At 41.1% G+C, this 18,697-nt stretch overlaps 1 protein-coding gene across 1 annotated transcript; it reads left to right on the top strand.

Moving 5' to 3' along the window:
• Nucleotides 1–1,233: 1,233 nt before the first annotated feature.
• Nucleotides 1,234–16,076, top strand: elmo3 (engulfment and cell motility 3; the record flags this gene model as incomplete). Its single annotated transcript, XM_079224115.1, has 20 exons — nt 1,234–1,311; nt 3,757–3,797; nt 3,898–3,970; nt 5,012–5,062; nt 5,342–5,511; nt 5,906–6,005; nt 6,141–6,292; nt 7,024–7,102; nt 7,862–7,912; nt 8,061–8,183; nt 8,568–8,690; nt 8,817–8,921; nt 9,262–9,370; nt 9,484–9,620; nt 13,436–13,599; nt 13,887–13,999; nt 14,163–14,267; nt 14,380–14,459; nt 14,599–14,679; nt 14,790–16,076. 20 exons carry the CDS (start codon nt 1,234–1,236, stop codon nt 15,000–15,002), a joined length of 2,148 nt encoding a protein of 715 aa, XP_079080241.1. The 3' UTR covers nt 15,003–16,076.
• Between the last annotated feature and the right edge of the window lie 2,621 nt (nt 16,077–18,697).

Raw genomic sequence — 18,697 nt, 5'->3', positions numbered from 1 at the left:
ATCTCTAACTGATCCAAAACCGACCAGGACTCACAGCAGCCTCAGTCGATGCTGCTGTGATGGTCCTTCACATTTTCCTTCTCGCTTCGAAGGCCTTATTTATCAGGAAAGATGCTGCCTCGGGGCGAGTGAGCTGAGAAGACAGTAAAGACGTGTGGCTGTTTTGACAGAAGTATTGCTTTGAAACCTGCCATAAACTGCGAGAGCTTCTTTTCTTTTTTTGACTGGAGCGATGGTATGTGAACTGTCCAAGAGATTGAGAAGAGGGTGACGTTTATTAATCGCACCGAACATAAGCAGGCTCAAGCTCGACCTATTTTCTTTCACCGAGAGCTCATGAATGTACAGAAGAATTTAGATCCAACTGTATTGTTTAAACGTCTGAGAGCCAGGGAGAGACGAAGAAGGACAAGGAAGGGGGAAGGGTTGGAAGCACAACTGCTTCTTCTGTATCCTCTGGGAATGCTGTCTGAAGGCAGGGGAGGAAGTGTGTGTGTGTGTGTGTGTGTGTGTGTGTGTGTGTGTGTGTGTGTGTGTGTGTGTGTGTGTGTGTGTGTGTGTGTGTGTGTGTGTGTGTGTGTGTGTGGAAGAAAAAGTGAGCAATCCGTAGTGCGTGTTCAGACAGTATTTAGCCCTCTCAGCTGTACTCATGCACCATAAATACACAGTGAAAGAGGAACACAGTGCCGTATAGCCTCAAAGTGAAAATGATAGTTGCATTGACCGCCATGAGTTATTCATGAGACGACTGCTCTCGGGTCGGTTAGCTTTCACCTGAACTCGTTAATAATAATAATCTGTTTGACACAACAGCAATAGCCCACGAGAACAGTCACTTGGAATCCATGAACTGTAGTCAAGACTAGGCCCACATTTTTATACATTTATGAAGTGATCAATATTCTGTTTATCACCCGTTTAGAGCTCAAATTTGAGCCCCGCCACAACATTTCTGTGTGAAATTTTATCTTGGGACAGCCAGATACAAATCTCAATTTGGTTGTAGTTAAATTAAGTTTTCACAAAGTTATCTTTCTTGAAACAGAAAGGCTGTGTATTTACTTTTTGTTCTGGTTTTATTTGTCTTTACTGGTGCTCATTGTGAAATATTTCCGCTTTTTTTTCAGGTTTCCAAAATTAATGGTCATTACGAAACTTGATGAGGCATAATTTTGACAGTTCATCTCTTCTATTATCAACAGCTAAAGAGTGGTGGAGTTAAGAGGTGCCAACATGCCTCAACAAAAGGACATAGTGAAGATAGCCATCCAGATGCCTGGGGCCTACCCCCAGCTCATACAACTGGACCAGGTAAAACACACACGCACACACACAATGCCAAATATGCTCCCGTTCAAACTCCGCAGCTGTATGGTAAAGTTATCCAGTGTGTTGAAGGTCACCTGTGTATCACTTCACAACAACGCCTGACACACTGTCATGCCACTCACTTACTAAACTTGAATAGCGCTGGAAGTTCAGCAGCCTTTGACAGTCTTGGCCGTACACGTTCCAGGAAAAGCCTCATTGAGATCACAGATTGATTGCACATTAAACACAGTTTCAGGCAAACAACATATACAAGTTACAGACAATTAAATGCAATTTCACAGCATGAGTAAATCAAAATAAAACTCATGCTGTTATATCCTGGATCACAATGTAGCAGTCAGCTCATTCAAAACATCTACAAACTAATGTACTGTCCTCAACTCCTTCAATCTAATTTTTGGAAACTCAATAGACCAGCTCCCCTTCACCCAAATCAATCTGCGACAAATCCCAAGCCAACAGGGGCAGCATACCTAAAAGCATTTTTTTTTTTTCAATTTCAATTTCAAGATGGACATTTGAGAGAGATGGCCAAATGTCACAGAGCGTAGACTGTTGCTTCATGCATTATTCAGATTAAGAATTGCCTTATGAAGAAGGACATGTCATTATCATCAAGAGTTAGGGCGTTAAGAATGTAATAAACCTCAACTCGTGTACCGGTACATGTTTGTGTAGCGTATACACTAATGTGTATACACTAATTTATGTTGAAATTCTAACATAACCAAACTGCACATATGCACTCGAAAGAAAAAAAATCTGATGTCAGGTATCATTGTTTTCAAGAAAAAAACTTGACCAAATTGAAACAATGCTTTGTAGAATATAGTTTAATGACCTTTTATCTGAGCCTTTTATTTGATCACCAACAGTAAAAAAATGTGTATGAAGAAGTTGATCTTGGTGCTAAAACCCTTTTGGGTGACTGTGATGTCAGTGACTACGGAGGGTCATTATCTCCACTTCCTTACCAGTGTGGTTAGTGCTGCAGCACGAGATATTAAAAATGACCTTCCTCACTGCCAAGACTGATGAATATAATCATAATTGGGTGTGATGTCACTGCCTGGTAGTTAGACTATCGTTTTCTTTTCAGTAACTGTCTCTTCTGCTTTTTACTTACCAAACTATGGAGCCCCAACATGTTCAATAGATAAACAAGTTGTCATACATAAATACATGTCATAAAGAGTTTGACAGGATTTCCTTTTTTTATCTCACATTTGAAATGTTTTATTTCCAAAATGCTTGTTTTCACTCAAAGTCCATTTATATATTCTATGATGTCACTTTTCGTGACAGTGGTGTAGTCACAAGGTCCTCAATTTTCTGCTAATCACAGGCCACCTTCCTCTCAAACAAGCTAGCTCAACACCTGGTTTAGCCTGTTAAGCATAAGTAGCCTTGTTAAGCTCACACTTACCGGTAAGTCATGATTTGATTTATTTGGAAGCGATCTGCTATCACTAACAAGGGAGGTTATGATGTGTGTGATTCATCACACAGCCCATCACACAGTTTTTCAGGTTTTACTAAATGAGATTGTGGGGAAGTTTTCCATGTGTTTCTCAGAAACTATGGGGAAGTTGCAGTTTGTTTCAACTGTATCCCAGACAGCAGGGGTGTGCCTCTCACCATCACATCCTGTACATCACTTGAGGAGGTTTGAACAGAGTGAGAACGGATTTATTCGTCTTTACAGTATTGCAGAACCGTTGGAAAATGCAATATTACTGAAACTGGAAAGAACTCGGATCCCAGGTTGACACACTTTTTCAAGCCCAGATACCTGAAACAGTAGTTCTTGTTATTCTTGTTGTCGTGATCCTAACAGAAGCACAACCAATAAGCAATCAAGAATGTTCATTTGGACGCGTCTGTTCACAACCAATCCCATCAGCCCGAGAGAATCCCCCAACATTTTCTCATTGGTCAAGCCGTCTTCAATAAACTCATTTGGTTGGTTGACCTTCTTGGCTGCCACTAAATACAGAGCAGCCCCTGGGTCTACCGCAGAACCAGAAGACATTTTGATTTGTTCACCGCGGGACTGACCACTAAGAGCAGGATAGCTGAGAGCCAGACATGGAAGTAGTCTGGCTTTTATTTACGTTCAAAGAGAGATCTGGGCACTGAGGGTGACATAGTTCGGAAAGTGTTGGGGAGCTCTTGGATTTCCTCTTCTCAGCAATCAAGGTCTGCAGCCAATGAAAATAGTTGTGGTACCGTGATCCCATAACGGCATGGCATTACTGAAGCGTGCATTCAGCTCCTTGACAGAAAAAAATACTTTGATAGTAATACTTTGTTGTTGCGAACCACGTGTATGCAGCAGGTGTGAGTTTGTCTTTTTATGCCGCGTGAATGTATTTGCGTTGTTATGTGTCTGACTACATGCTGTTTTGTTGTGTTTTTCTCCAGAAAAAGCCTCTGTCTGCTGTAATAAAGGAAGTGTGTGATGGGTAAGTAGATTTGGTTTGCTGCCAATACGCTCTCTTTGTTGTAATGTTTGATATCATTGTATGCATTAGCGTGATAGTTAATATCAATGTGTGTGTGTAGCTGGAATCTCCCAGGTCCTGACAACTACGCTCTGCAGTACGCTGATGGAGTGCAGACGTACATCACTGAATCGGTGAGTCACATCATCTGTATGTACATATCAATACAAACACCAGGGAATCGGCCTGGTACGTGTTTGAGCACACCGCAAAGTATTGAGCAACAGATCTGAGACAGCCCTTCAGATGTTTCCATGTTGAAGACGAATTGGCTGTAAATCTCTGTTTAAGTTCATTGCACGACAATGAATCTGGGAATCACAATTTTGTGAGCACCTCTGTCCACTTTTGCGAGCATTTCTCTTGAGTTCAGAAATATATCAATTTACTTGATTTAAAACAAATCCCACGTCGCACAACGTCATCAACGCCATTAAAAATGAGTGTGGGACTGGCTGAAAAAGCAAAGGACTGGGAGAGAGACAGAGAAAAGCAGCTGGAAGTACACCGGGCATCTTGGTGTCAAGTGACTGTTTAAAAAGGTTGCCACGGAAGGCCCGCCCCCCTTTTGGGCTGCAGAAGCTATCACAATGCCATCAGATGGGTACAGAGAAAAAGACGCTTCCAATGTTTCCTTTCATGTTACAGCCTATATGTAAACCCTTTCAACCAGGGACAGGGGTGTGTGTCTTCAGATAGACTTCTTAAACACATTACAGCTTGTATGTCCTTTTCCTATGTAGCAATCTGTATTGTCCGTGTTAGATAAACTCTTGAAATTGAGTAGGATAAATGCATCATCGGTCCCTCTACTAATGGTCTGGGACTCCTTTTAGAAAACAAACAAATGTGTTATATACAAGCTAAACATTTCTCTCTCCTGTTTTACTAGCAGTTAAGTAGAGTGTCAGTACTAATTACTTGTGCCTTTTCTGCAGTTTTTAGCTGACTATATTTATCCAAGTGTGGGTTTTTTGTCTGGGGTACTGTGCGTATAGGTCTTTGTACTGTTTATATGTCTGTGTGTGGCTGACCTATTTGTATCCATGCGCGTTTGACTTTCGCTACCTTGTGGTCTTTGTGTCACTTTACATGCCGGTGTTTTCTTTCAACAGCTTTTAAATACTGTTTCCTCTGCATGCATGCATGTGTGTCTGTTTGTTTATGTTTTGTAGAATCGTCTGGACATTAAGAACGGCTGCATTCTGCGTCTGACCAAGGCACCGGTGAGTCTGCATCAACCAGGCTCTCAGCCACGCTACTCTCTCACCTCCCTCTTCTCACATTCCTCCAGCCCTGTCTCTCACTGTCATTTAGTTTTACTGCATGGAGAACATTTACAGAATGGGCTGGAATAAGTCTTCTTCTTTGACTATTTCAAGTAGCTGAGTCTCAAAGAAGTGCAACAATACGATACGAACAAAATACTTGAGTGTGTGTGTGTGTGTGTGTGTGTGTGTGTGTGTGTGTATGAACTTGTGTTTGGTTGTTGCTGGTGAACACAGGGCCGCTGTGCAGAAGACCTGTACAAGGGTATCCAGAGCTCGGACTCGGGTGTGCGCTGCGATTCGCTGAAGGAACTGGCGAACGTTTCCACAGACGTGACCTTCGCTCAGGAGTTCATCAGTCGAGACGGACATCTCCTATTGGTCAAAATAGTAGAGGACGCTAATGAGTTAGTATTGTGTGTGTGTGTTTGTGTGTCCATGGCTGGGGGTAGACTGTTGTTCCTCAAATATATATCAGTGATGCAGAGGAGTGAAGTGGCTCTTGCACATGTTGCAGCATATCTTGCTGAACTAAACATGTATAGACCTATTGGTTTACCTGTTTGAGGAGTTTCTATGATCATGTAAAACACTGACAAACTCCACTGGCGCATTTTAAAAGCAGCACAGTGAGCTGCATCCTGAGTGCTCCGTCACATGATGGAAATGTTTTAGATTGCGATAAATACAAGGATTCCACACAAGCAGTCTGTCTGAAAGCTCTTTGACAGTGTATGTGTCTGAGTGCATAATATGATATAATATATTATTTATTTGTATGTGTGTGTCTGCGTCATTCAGGAGTAATGTGATAATGACCCACACACTGACAGGCTTCATGGAACTGATGGATCATGGGATAGTTTCATGGGAGAACCTGTCATCGGTCTTCATCAAGAAGGTGCTGTATCTTGTGCTCTCTGTCTGTTGTTTTGTCACTGGTTTATTTTTCATTGATTGTAGCTGCACTCTTTCTTACTATTCCTACCTTCTGACTTCCTTCTCTCCTTCCCTTCTCTTTTCCCGTTCCTTTCAGATTGCTAGCTTTGTCAACGCCAAGCTGACCGATGCATCAATACAGCAGGTGTCCTTGGACATCTTAGAGAGCATGGTGATAAGCAGCCACGGCCTCTTCCTGCAGGTCAAACAGGAAGTCACGATGGAGCGGCTCATTGCTCACCTCCAAGTGTAAGTAATAGCTAAATAGGGATTGTTAGAAGCCGATCATAAATGAATTGAAACATTGAGTGAATGCAGCCACACCGGCTGGTTATACGAATATTTCCTCTTGTGCTGTGTCAAATGTGTTCTGTGTTCCAGCTTTTGTTTTGATCAAACCTATGACATTGGTTCTTAGACATGGAATCTGAAGGCAACGGGACAATATTTTGGTATTGTAGGTGTTCAGGATTCCATTTGTAGTCTGACTCTTTGTTGTCCAAGTAGTATTGACTAATCATGTTTGAGCAAGCTTTGGTTGCATGCAAGGTCAACTGTATGGAGACCAAGAGGTGTAACGCATCGGCCAAAAAGCAATCTCTGGTGCTGTTCCTCCAGAGAAAACCACTTTCAGTGGCAGATAGTGGAAAAAATCTCGTAAAAAAAAAAACCATACAGTTTCTACTGTTCAGCAAAGACAAAACTAACTTTAAAATCCGTTGGGCGACAGGTAAGGCAGTGATTATAGGTGGCAGCCTGGTCTCTGTAACAGGAAGTTTTTAAATATGTAAAAATACTGGTGCAGACAATATCATTGTCTCTGCCGTTTCTCACACCAGAGTTTCACAGTTAGCCTGAATGTATTGATCCTTTAATCTCAACCTGTTTTCCTTCCTAAACGCACCTTTTCATGCAGCAGTGGAATGTCTAAATGATGTGTTTGTGTCATTTTTGCTTTTCTCCTCTCTGACCACGTTCAGGACGAACCAGCAGATACAGACCAAAGCTATGGCGCTACTAATGGCACTACTACAAACAGCCGGGGACTCGGACAGACAGGTGCGGCTGCAGTCTGCTTCTTACTTTCTATCGCACTTTTATCAACTTCCTCTTCTCATATCTATTCAAACTTCCAAGCATGCAGACATGTAGGTATTTAGTCAGTTTACTTCCTGAATGTCTGTGACTTCCAGACAGTTGTGCCTGCAGCTGTTAATCGGTAACTTAGCTGCTATTTTTTCCTTTTCAATCATCATAACTCTTTACAATGTCACATGTATGTAGTGATGGGAAGCTTCTGTATCCGAGGCTGAAAGTGGCATGCATGTTAAGGCCATTAATATACACGCGAGTCAGAATCCTGCAGACGTCACTTTTTACAGACAGCTGGAATGGACCCATCTGTCTCATTCTGTCTGGTCGTCTCAGCTTTTCGACACAAAGTCAAGGCTGTTGACTTTCACTGTTCAGTTCCTGGTCCTCTCTCATTGTACGGTAACAGTTCCCTCATTCAGCCCTCTGTCTCCCTTTCACTTAGCCTCTCTTTGTTACTGACACACAGACTCGCACTTCCTCACTTTAACGGAAAGTCAACAAATCCACCCTTCTTATCAGCAAATAAGCCGTGAACAAAACAAGGCTGGGCTAGAGATGCGTGTACCAGCAAGTGATGGTTTGTCACAGAGGTCAAAGTCCCACACACTGATCAGTAACTGACACTATATTGCCACCTCTTGTTAGAAACATGCCATTGCACCACAGTATCACATTTTAGTCATGCTCACTGTGTTCCTTTGTTCCTTGACTTCTGTTTTCCAGGATATTTTTGCGTTCCTGAATAAGAGGAATCTTCGGCAGTACATTTATAAAGTAAATAATCTCTTTTATTTACATTCACATTTCACATAGTTTTCTGTATCTCACTGATAGCGTGATGAAATAAAGACCTTGTTGTGCAGAGGAATGTAAGTATAGCAACATCTCTGGCCTGTTGAAGAAATGTCTGTATTTGTTGCAGAACATCATCCATAGTTCTGGTTCAGTCCAGGACGAGATGGCCCACTACCTCTATGTCCTACAGTCCGTGACCTTAAACCACCTGGAGGCCCGCATGAGGACTCCTATGGACTCTTACAGCCAGGTGAGCTACAACAGGAGGAGTCAGACTGAAAACATCAGCTGCTGCTGTTTGTTTTTCTGACTCGCTTCACACATTTTTGTATTTATTTAGGATTTATCAGCTGGTCTACCTTAAATTGTTAATGGCTAAAATGCAATAATTCCCCACTTATCACAGATCTTTATCTGAACTGAAATGTAATCAGCAGTTCCTTGTTCCAGTTTGTACATTTTTCGGATAAATCTCTAAATCTTTCATCTTCTTAAATTATAGACAAATGTATAACATTCTTAGTTTTAATTATCAGATACACCAGATGCATGACACTGACTACACAGAGATGTCCACTCAACGTTCATCTCCAGAAGGTAAACATCCATGTTTTATCTGCCTCTCCCCCTGCAGGAGCAGAGAGAAACCATTCACAATTTGCGGCAGGCGGCATTTGAGACCGAGAGTGAGAACAGTCTGAGCAACGAGAGACGGCGCTCGCTCTGTGCCAAAGAGTTCAAGAAGTTAGGCTTCTCTGTGAGTGACCGCTGTCAGAAGTTAATCTGTAATGTTTCTATTCACTTTCATCATTATCAAATAGTTAACGTACTCTTCATCTTCATGCCACTGTGATTAACATCGATTTTATTTTAATCATTTTAGAACAATAGTAACCCTGGTCAGGACTTGGTGCGAACGCCTCCTGGTCTTCTAGCTTTGGACACCATGTTTTATTTTGCTGCACGCTATCCTGATGCCTACAGCAGGGTAAGCATTATTTATCTCCTAACTTAACAAGCAATTTAGAACGATGTGGTACAGAAAAGCATTTCTCAAAACAATTTCTGACCTTGTCATAGCGAGCATCATGTTGACGTCCTTGAGCAGTACGTCATTAACTTGAGCTTCCTGTATTTGAAATGAAAAATAAATCCCTCAATGAAAGATACATGTTGACTACCTGATCCCATGTAGCTCATACATGTTTCAGTTGTCTAATGCATAAACATAGAACAGATGTGGTGTGAGTTCTATGACACAGGCTTCACATTATGACCAACTAAAACTTAATTTGTAATGTTAATGTTTAATTACTTCTGTCTCCCAGTTTGTCCTGGAGAACAGCAGCAGGGAAGACAAACACGAGTGTCCATTTGCCAGGAGCAGCATCCAGCTCACACTCATCCTATGTGAAATCCTTCGTATCGGCGAGCCCCGTAAGTTGCCCTCCAATCTGCCATTACTTGTTGTAAAACCGACTTGTCAGCTGGTAGCCTTGTATTGTTTTGCTTTTGTGCTCCGTCTTATCTGTTCCTTCCTCTGTTAACAGCATCAGAGACGGGATCTGACTACCATCCCATCTTCTTCAGTCAGGATCGGTTGATGGAGGAGCTTTTCTGTGTCTGCATTCAGCTGCTCAACAAGACCTGGAAGGAGATGAGGGCCACACAGGAAGACTTTGACAAGGTACAGTAACACGGCATGCTTGTCTTCATAGGGTCGAGCAAGAAAAATTGTGCCGTGCAGTTCTAGCTTCAAATGCAACCAGCTTTCTTTTCACTTCAATACAATGGTACAACCTTTCAGGAAATGCATTCAGAGTTTGATGAAAATAATCCATGCTGCTCTTATGTCTGTACGGTAAATATACGGCTTGAGCCAGCAGCTGGTTAGCTTAGCTCAGCAGTGCTACGTCTCTGACTTTTGCACAGAGCCAGGCTAGCTGTCTCCCTGTTTCCAGTATTTGTGCTGAGCTAAGCTAACTGGCTGCTGGTTCAAGCTTCATATTTTAACAAAGAACCATGAGAGGGGTACTGATCTTCTCTCGTAACTCTCAGTAAAAAAAAATCACACTATTTCTTGAAGGATTCCATATCATTGTAAGGTTTGAGAAACAAAGATGAAAAGATCTAAGTTTTCAAACTAATTCAAATTTGACTAAAGGCAAGCTCCTCCAGACACAGAGAGTTCAGCTTTTATGAGAGCCGTTTAGAGTTTGTTTTTATGGTGGATTTGTGTCATTTTGTACTTTTGTGACTTTGTAGAGGGGCATTCTTATGCTAACCATCCCCGAAGCCTGCCCACACAAAAGAGTTGACCCTGCATTCAGGAGCATGCGGTAACCGTACGGCCACAATGTAGTACTTGTACGATGGCGATATGTTGAGCCAAGCCTTCAGTATCGGGGTCTTGTCTGGGAGAAATATTGAGAATCCAGCCGTCCTGTAAAGGCGAGTGCTAGAGCTTTTGTCCTGAATCGCATTTCAACATCACTTGAACAGAAGGATTCAACAGTACTCTCCTGATATCATAAAACCCTGTGACCCTGTGACCTTTCAGGAGCGGGCCAATGTGCTGAGCGCCAACCCAGCCGACCGGCCTTTTGTTTTTGACCACAGCCCTCTACCCAGGATGCTTTGGGGCAAGGACAAAGGGGCATTAGGTGGACAAAGAGAAGCGTGGTGGGCGACAGAAACAGAGGGAGAAGGAAACGAGAAAAACAAAGAGCTCAGGGCATGAGCAGTAATTACACAACAACAGAGGGAGCGTAAAACTTCTGGAAACAATATAAGAGGGGGAGAATGAGAGGGTTGGACTGGAGGGAGGGGAGTAGATTAGAAACCAAAGAATAAGAGAGGTGGTGGTATATGTAATATCACAATTGTAGGTTTCGTTACCTGGTGAGTTCATTGGAAGTATTGCTGTTTGTGTGAGTAAGACTGTGCACAAACAAACACGCAATCCTTCAATTCAATCACAATAATGTATTTGCATTGCTCTATACACCCCCTGTGATAACGGTCATCCTCCACACACACACACACACACACACACAGACACACAGACACACATTTGGCATACATGCATATGCTGCAGGGTTTCAGGGAGCAGAGACAGCGGCCATCATCGCTCCTATTGGCCAGTGTAGCTAAATGACATAGTGGCTGGGCGGGGAATGTGGGTAGGAGGGGCGTTTGTGTATGTGTGTGAAAGTATCAGGGTGTCTGTTTACAAAACACCCACAGGCCTGCACCTCTCCTGTCATGTAGATGATCTCTGTCTCTCTCCCTCACTTGCACCGCCCGTCACTTATCTCTGGTTGTTGAAGACGGGTGCAATTCAAAGTTGGGATTGAAAGATAGTCCGCACTGAAGGAAGAAAGATGGAGGTAAGGTTGTTTTTAGTATTGTTTGCTGGTTGAAATGCGTCAAGCAAGATGATTTAATTGGGAAGTCAATATCAAATGTTTCTAGTCCAATTTTCCGTCCACACCCTAAACCTAAACTCTTAAACAGGTGAGACTTAAGAACAGAAGTGATTTATTGCATGAGAGTTCAGATGACACAGCAGTGTGAAGCAGCTGTCTTGAGGTTTGTGTCATGTGAAAGTTGCAGTACAGTGAGATTATTTTGGCTCAGGGGGCTTGAGCAGGGAGTCACAGGGGGAAACTCTAGTCGCTTGTTTTGTGTCCCTGAATGTTCACACAATATAAAATGGATTTGGATGGGTGGAAGTGGATTCCACCATCTGTACTTGCACTGCTGCCAGACGGATAGACTTGGCCATTCTCTGTGGTCGTAAACAGTTGGGTCCCATTTAATGTTTGTGAATTGCTTGTAACCTAATGCTTTGCTGTGCCAAATTGTTTGTGCAGTAGGACATACCGTGTGGAGAGAAGTCTGGACAGAGCTGCACTGAATGGGTCAATTTACACTTTACTAATTGATCACAATCCGTTAAATTGGGTGTGAAGAGGAATGATCTAGGTCAGCAGAGTGTGTCAGATAAAGTGAGATCAGGACGAATAGTGCTGGAGTCGGCTTACTTTCTGTCGTACTATAGATTTCTATATAGATTTTCCACTATTTACAACTGAGGCATGTATAATGAAGGTAGATATAGATATATGCACTGTTTGACCAACTGCCCTGAGCTTTTGTTTCAGGGCACCTCGGGTCAACCCCTGTCCCTCTGTGTGAGCTTCAGTTTAACAAGTCATGCAGAATAAACATCCACACACAATCACAAGGGTATTGCAAATGCTGAGTCAGTGCTACAGCAGTTTAATCTGCGGGAATATATGAACGTGTTTCTTAGATTAAATGTGTTAAAATGTTCAAAACAACTATATAAGGATGAACCCCGTTACTGTTCAGTGAAATAACCACCCAGTTTTTCCATCATTGATTTAGTAATTGAGCATGGTTGTTATGAGGGTGTTGGGTGGGTGTTGCAGATAATTGGGTTAATAAAGACTGATCAATGGCTGCCCCCCTGTGAGGGTCAGAGAGCTAGATATAGGGTCATGTGAGCAGAGAGTCCTTCATTTTCAACTGATAATAGAAATAGGCGGGAAAATATATGAATAGATTGGAGGATAGGGGTGTGGCTTAGAAGGAATACTGAATAAAAGAGTGGAGGAGAGGAAGTCAAGAACTCTTCCAGAGTCAACACCCAGCAGGCTGCACTCTATCAGGTCGTGGACCATGTTCTGGCCTAGTACTAACTTCTTTATGTAGGTTTTAAAGGTAAAAGGCAATAGTTGGGGGCTTTTATATTGTCATCCAAAGTGTTATATAAATTACTCAAATTAGGCAAATTAGGCATTTCCTGTATTTCTTGGTCACAGCTTTGTCCTTGCTGTACATGTGTGTGTTTTTATTGCTTGACGCAAAGCAGAAGTTCATCAGAACTTCTGCAAATTCTTCATGCAAATAGTGTCTGTGATAAAATCAATTTAGACTTCTTCAGCCACATCTTACAGTCTTCATCAATGAATGGTGATGAAGATTGTGACTTGTGTTTGAAAGCTCTGAAAAAGATAGTAAGTGAAACATTGAGTTTGAGTATTTTGTCACAAATTCTGCAAAGTAGTCTGTGTGGAAAAAAGGCAAGAAAATAAAATTCAAAATAGAATAGAGGAAGAAAAATGATGGCCCTCCACACCCTCATCGTCTGAATTTCTGCATTGCTCTTTTCTGCTGCTGACTTCTGCTGATGTGTACAAGGAATGTCTATCTTACTACTAAACGCCATACAGAAGCTCTCTTTTTGAAGGCCACTACAACCCAATGGAATCCCTGAAACAAGGGGACTTGTTTGTATTCACATATGAATACAAATCCAGAAAACTAAACTTCAAATTGCTTCCCAACGCCTGCACGTATCACTCATCCCTCCCAGCTATCAAAGGAGGCAGTACACCGTTATCCAGCCGACATGTGACTGCACAGTGTCTGACAGTGTCTGACCTCTCTCTGTCTCCATGTCTCCATCCCCAGGTGATGCAGGTGGTGAGGGAGCAGATCACCAGGACGTTGTCCAGTAAGCCAACCTCCCTGGAGCTCTTCAAGAACAAAGTCAACGCCCTCAACTACGGCGAGATCCTCAAACTGCGGCAAACTGAACGGCTGCACCAAGAAGAGACTCTTGCCCCACCCGTAGTGTGAGTAGCAGTATGTCTAAAAATGAGATGCCAGTCTTTGAAACAATTTACATGTGCACCTTTTTTTTGCCTACGTTGTTTCAGCTGCATGGCACAAAATGTCAGATGGTTGGTTTAAATGGTCTTTTGATGCAGGGTTTGTCTTATGTGGATTTCTTGCAGCTATTTTGTCTCCATGGTCCGAGAGTAAAATGACAATTAACGGATTCCAATTCTTGTCATTTGAGAGGATGCTAATGGGATGTGACGAAGCATTTTGTTGAGCGTGTGTGTGATCTTCTTTCCAGTGAGCTCAAAGAGCGCCTGAAGCCAGAGCTGCTTGAGTTGATCCGCCAGCAGAGACTCAACAGGCTGTGTCAAGGAACAATGTTCAGGAAGATTAGCAGCCGACGCAGACAGGGTGAGAAAGAGCATGCACGCACACACACACACACACACACACACACACACACACACACACACACACACACACACACACACACACACACACACACACACACACCCTTAAAATAGTCGACTGGGTCTTGTTCCTCTAATAGCTCTGATTGTCGTTTTTTTCTCAGATAAATTGTGGTACTGCCGCTTGTCGCCCAATCACAAAATGCTCCACTACGGTGATGCGGAGGAAGACACTGACAATCCCACAATTGAAACACTGCAAAAGAAGAGTGAGTTGAAGCTTGCCTGTCTGTATTTAGATGATACAAATCATTATGATTTATTTATTTTAATGTATTTAACCTGACCTTTTTTTTTATCACTCATTTTTCCCCCATTCAGTTCCAATAGCAGATATCAAAGGCTTGCTGACGGGAAAAGACTGTCCCCACATGAAGGAGAACAAGGGCAAACAGAACAAGGTCAGCAGTCTTTATATAAGATATACTTTATTGTCCTGCAGGGAAATTTGTCTTGGGATCCAAGTCAAATGCTCATGCTCATTATGCTCACATCTCATTGTGTTTGTATGTGTGTTCCTCGACATGTCCCTCACTGCAGGAGGTGCTGGACCTGGCATTTAGCATCACATATGACGTCGAAGAGGACAGCCTGAACTTCATTGCCCCCTCCAGAACAGATGTGAGTCTCTGAACATTCTCCTCTTCATCAAAGTTTCTTCTTTTCTGTGTGCATTATAATGTAGAGTAAAAATATAAACGGTGTACTCACTGGCTTCCCCTCTCGGACAGTTCTGCCTGTGGACAGATGGACTGAGTGTTCTCCTGGGCCGGGAGATGAGCAGTGAATCTATGCGCAGCGAGCTGGAGATCCTGCTCTCTATGGAGATTAAGCTCCGCCTCCTGGACCTTGAGAACGTTACCATCCCCGACAGTGCACCGGTCGTCCCCAAACCGCCGAGCAACTTCAACTTCTGCTACGACTTCAGCCAGACTGAGCAGTAGAGTGTGCATTTGCTGCAAGTGCAACTACGACGCGTGAATGTGTAAATATATGTGTGTGTGTGTGTGTGTGTGTGTGTGTGTGTGTGTGTGTGTGTGTGTGTGTGTGTGTGTGTGTGTGTGTGTGTGTGTGTGTGTGTCTGAAATAAGTGGTGCGTGTGTGTTGAGATTTGACCTGTGCATCCATGCACTTATTCCTATAACATTTTTAATTTTTAAAAAAAATCATTTTATCATTCTAAATATATCTTAACCAAACTATGTATGGTACATTGATTATACTTGTGTGTGAAGTTGGTTTTTACTGCTTTGATCTTTGTCTCAAATGCTAGTTGTGCTCATTTGTTAGATTCTTGTATTTTCTTTTCTTTTTTTTTTCTAAATGGGCATTACCTAGAACACAGTGCTTTCTCGAGATATGGTACATGTCATTCATTTCCAACATATGAAAGACAAATACAGTATATTTTTCATGTTGGACAATATTTTGCTTAAATATAGGTACTGGCCGTGGTACGGATCCCAGTGGCTCAGGATAATTACTATGGAGCCCTGTACGCCTTTTTTTCTTTCTATTATAGCGATGGAGATCTACACTAGATACCAAGCCGACCTTTAGTTTTTAACCATAGGAAACTGTACCTTCAACATTTTTATAATAAGAAAAGTGTGACAAATGTTATATCCAGCTAGCAATCATTCCTGTGTATCGTATGACACATTATACAATCAGTGGTCATATTTCTCAACTGTCTTGGATCCGATTCTAAAATTGAAATCGATTTTATATAATGTACAATAATGTGATGATGGATGATAATGATAATAATAGGTTGGAGGCAACATGCGCAGTCACAGTTTGCTACACTCTGACTCACAAAGCACTCAAAGCAGCTACTTAATAACTGACACAAGTCTAGAGTATGTCACGTGGTGTGTTTTTGGCACAGGGTTATTTCATTTAAGCAGTCTCAAGTGTCTTCTGCAGTGCATTCCTGACATGCAACTTTCTGTAATAATATCCACTTTGATTTGCACACTTTGGGTGACTTCACAATAATAAACAGTTTGATTTATACTGAGAGAAAAAAACAAGCATGTGTGTGTTTTGTTCATGGCACAGCAGCCGAAAGTATGTCTAATTTCACACTCATTAAGGGAATAAAGTAATTTTTGACATTTTCAGTGACAAGGTAGGCACTGTAGTCACTTTTTGAATCTGCATTTTATAGGTTGTATTGCACCATTAATATATTTGAACTGGCTGGGCTATAATCTGTAAAATACAACTCATTAATGAAACAATGACATTTTTAGGCATATATAATATTTCAGTGCCACCTTAGTAACCTTTAATATTTATCTTTTCTTTTTCACGCCCCAAAGAAACACAATGAATGTGCATTCAGTGTTTCAATGTTTCATATCATTTGAGCTAAGTGGGAGGTGATCAAATTGACACCACTTTCGTTTTCGTACACAAAATTAAAGTAATCTACCAAAGTGAAAAATACTGTATAGAGGTGACTGAATGTACATATATTGAACTCTTGCTAAATTCTTCAACACAATTTAATTTGGTGTGGCTCTAGAGAGCACACTGCATGTACTCCTGCAGGCTTAATAATAATAATCATAGTTCTGCACAAAACCTTGGACCATATCTCCTCCTGTAGCGTCGCCAGCACATGCCAGGGTTTAAGATGCTTTTGTAGACAATCCACTCCCAGTCTTAAGATCTCGTCTGCCCCTTTATCCTGGTGCCCCAATCACTATGGTAACCAGTGACCTGTGTGTCTATCTTCTTTTTCATACTGATGGATGATTTATGTTTACATTCATTCTCGAAAGATTTTTTATTTATTTCACATTTTTTGTTTGTTTTAACGAAGAGAGTAGGACAGAGGAGGAGGAGGAGAGGAGAGGAGGAGAGAGAAGGGGAGGACAGAAGAGAGGAGGGCAAGTATGAACCCTTTCATTAAAAAAGGTAAATATCAATTTCTATCTTTTTCTTTCATAGTGATGGCTGATTTACGTTTATATTTATTTTCTCAAGATTTCTTTATTTTTTAAATACATGTTTTATGTTTCTGCCTCTCTAGTTCAATATATTTCAGTTGGATGACGATTTGATTGATTGGGCCAAAGACGTGGAAGCCCTGCTGGCAGGACTGGAGGAGCCAGATCCTCAGCCCTGGTCTTTCTTGGACCTCTGAGTCAGGTAAACGTATCGACAAGGACCCCGTTCTTCTCCATCTGTCCTCCCTCTATCCCCCTCCCCCTCTATTTCCTTCTCTCCCCCTTTTGGGCGACACAGTGGCTCAGTGGTTAGCGCTGCAGCCTCACAGATATGGAGCCAAACCTGGGGAAAAAGTTTTGATCATTGGAAAAAAAGATTTGAACCTGAAAATTCAAGTTTTGGTCTTGAAATTCAACAATGTATTCAAAATAAAAATAAGTGTATGAAAAGTTGTTTTGGGGTTAAATAAAATGTAGATTCAGTGCTGGAATTATTTTTGAATAACATATCTTTTTTTCAATTTTCAGTTGCAGATTTTATATTTTCAAATTTCAATCTTTTTTTTTTTTTCTTACAGTTTCGAATTAAATCTGCAACTGAAAAATGAAAAAAGATATTTTATTCAAAGAAATTCCAGAACTAAATCGAAATGATATTTAACCCCCAAAAACATTCGGGGTAATATAATTACTTTTACTTATTTATTTCTGTTGAATTTCAGGTTAAAATGTTCTTATCAAATGATCAAAACTTTGCCTGGATTTGGCTGCATACACAGATTCTTTCCTCTTTCTGTCTGTGTGGAGTTTGTATATTCTCTCTGTGTCTGCGTGGGTTTTCCCCTGGTACTCAGGTTTCCTCCCACAAAAAGAAAAAATATATATTCACTTCTGCCTAATTGGAAACTCTAAATTATCAACTTGAAGGGTTTATCCTGGTGATCAGGTATCTCCCTTTTCATACACAAAATAAAATAAAATTAATGCAAAATCAAATAAATGTTTCTGCCTCACTGATTCAATATATATATAGTATTAATACAATTGCATGACATGATGGTGACTATAAAGAAGAAGTATCTGTTTAGTTCTGATTTTAACTAAACTGAAGCTGATCAATAAAATAATCAATGTTACGTCATACAAGTAGTTCCAAATGGTATTTTAGGTTAACGACAGGAGCTGGTTCTGTAATAAACAATTATATTCTACATTAAAAAATATGTAATCTTCATCAATGATGGGTTTAAAAATAATTTTAACATTAGCAATATTCACCAGTAATTTCTATTTCCCTCATTATGTGAGTTGACTGATAACGAGTTCATCACTAATGTCCTTTTCTATTACTTCAGTTGTCTTACAGATAACATGATGAAAACTCAGTAAACATAATCTATGTATAAAGACTTTTAAAATGCAAAGTGTCTCTGAATAACTGCAGGTAGTCGGGGCTTTATTATTGTGGAAAAATCACAGACAGATTAGATGAAAAAAACTGAAATAATACATCCTGTCTGAAAGTATGAATCTAAGTTAAGGACCATTTTTAAGACCATTTTTTAGCTATTTTTATACACAATTGACAAGATAATAAAAGTAAATTAAATGTAAATGAATTGTGTAGAGCAGCTCATATCCAACATAAATAACCTGAAAGTCAACACTATTAAGAAGCA

This window comes from Taurulus bubalis (assembly GCF_910589615.1).
Source record: "Taurulus bubalis genome assembly, chromosome: 9".
In the NCBI taxonomy this organism is placed as follows: Eukaryota; Metazoa; Chordata; class Actinopteri; order Perciformes; family Cottidae; genus Taurulus; species Taurulus bubalis.
This window is presented reverse-complemented; position numbering and strand designations above follow the sequence as displayed.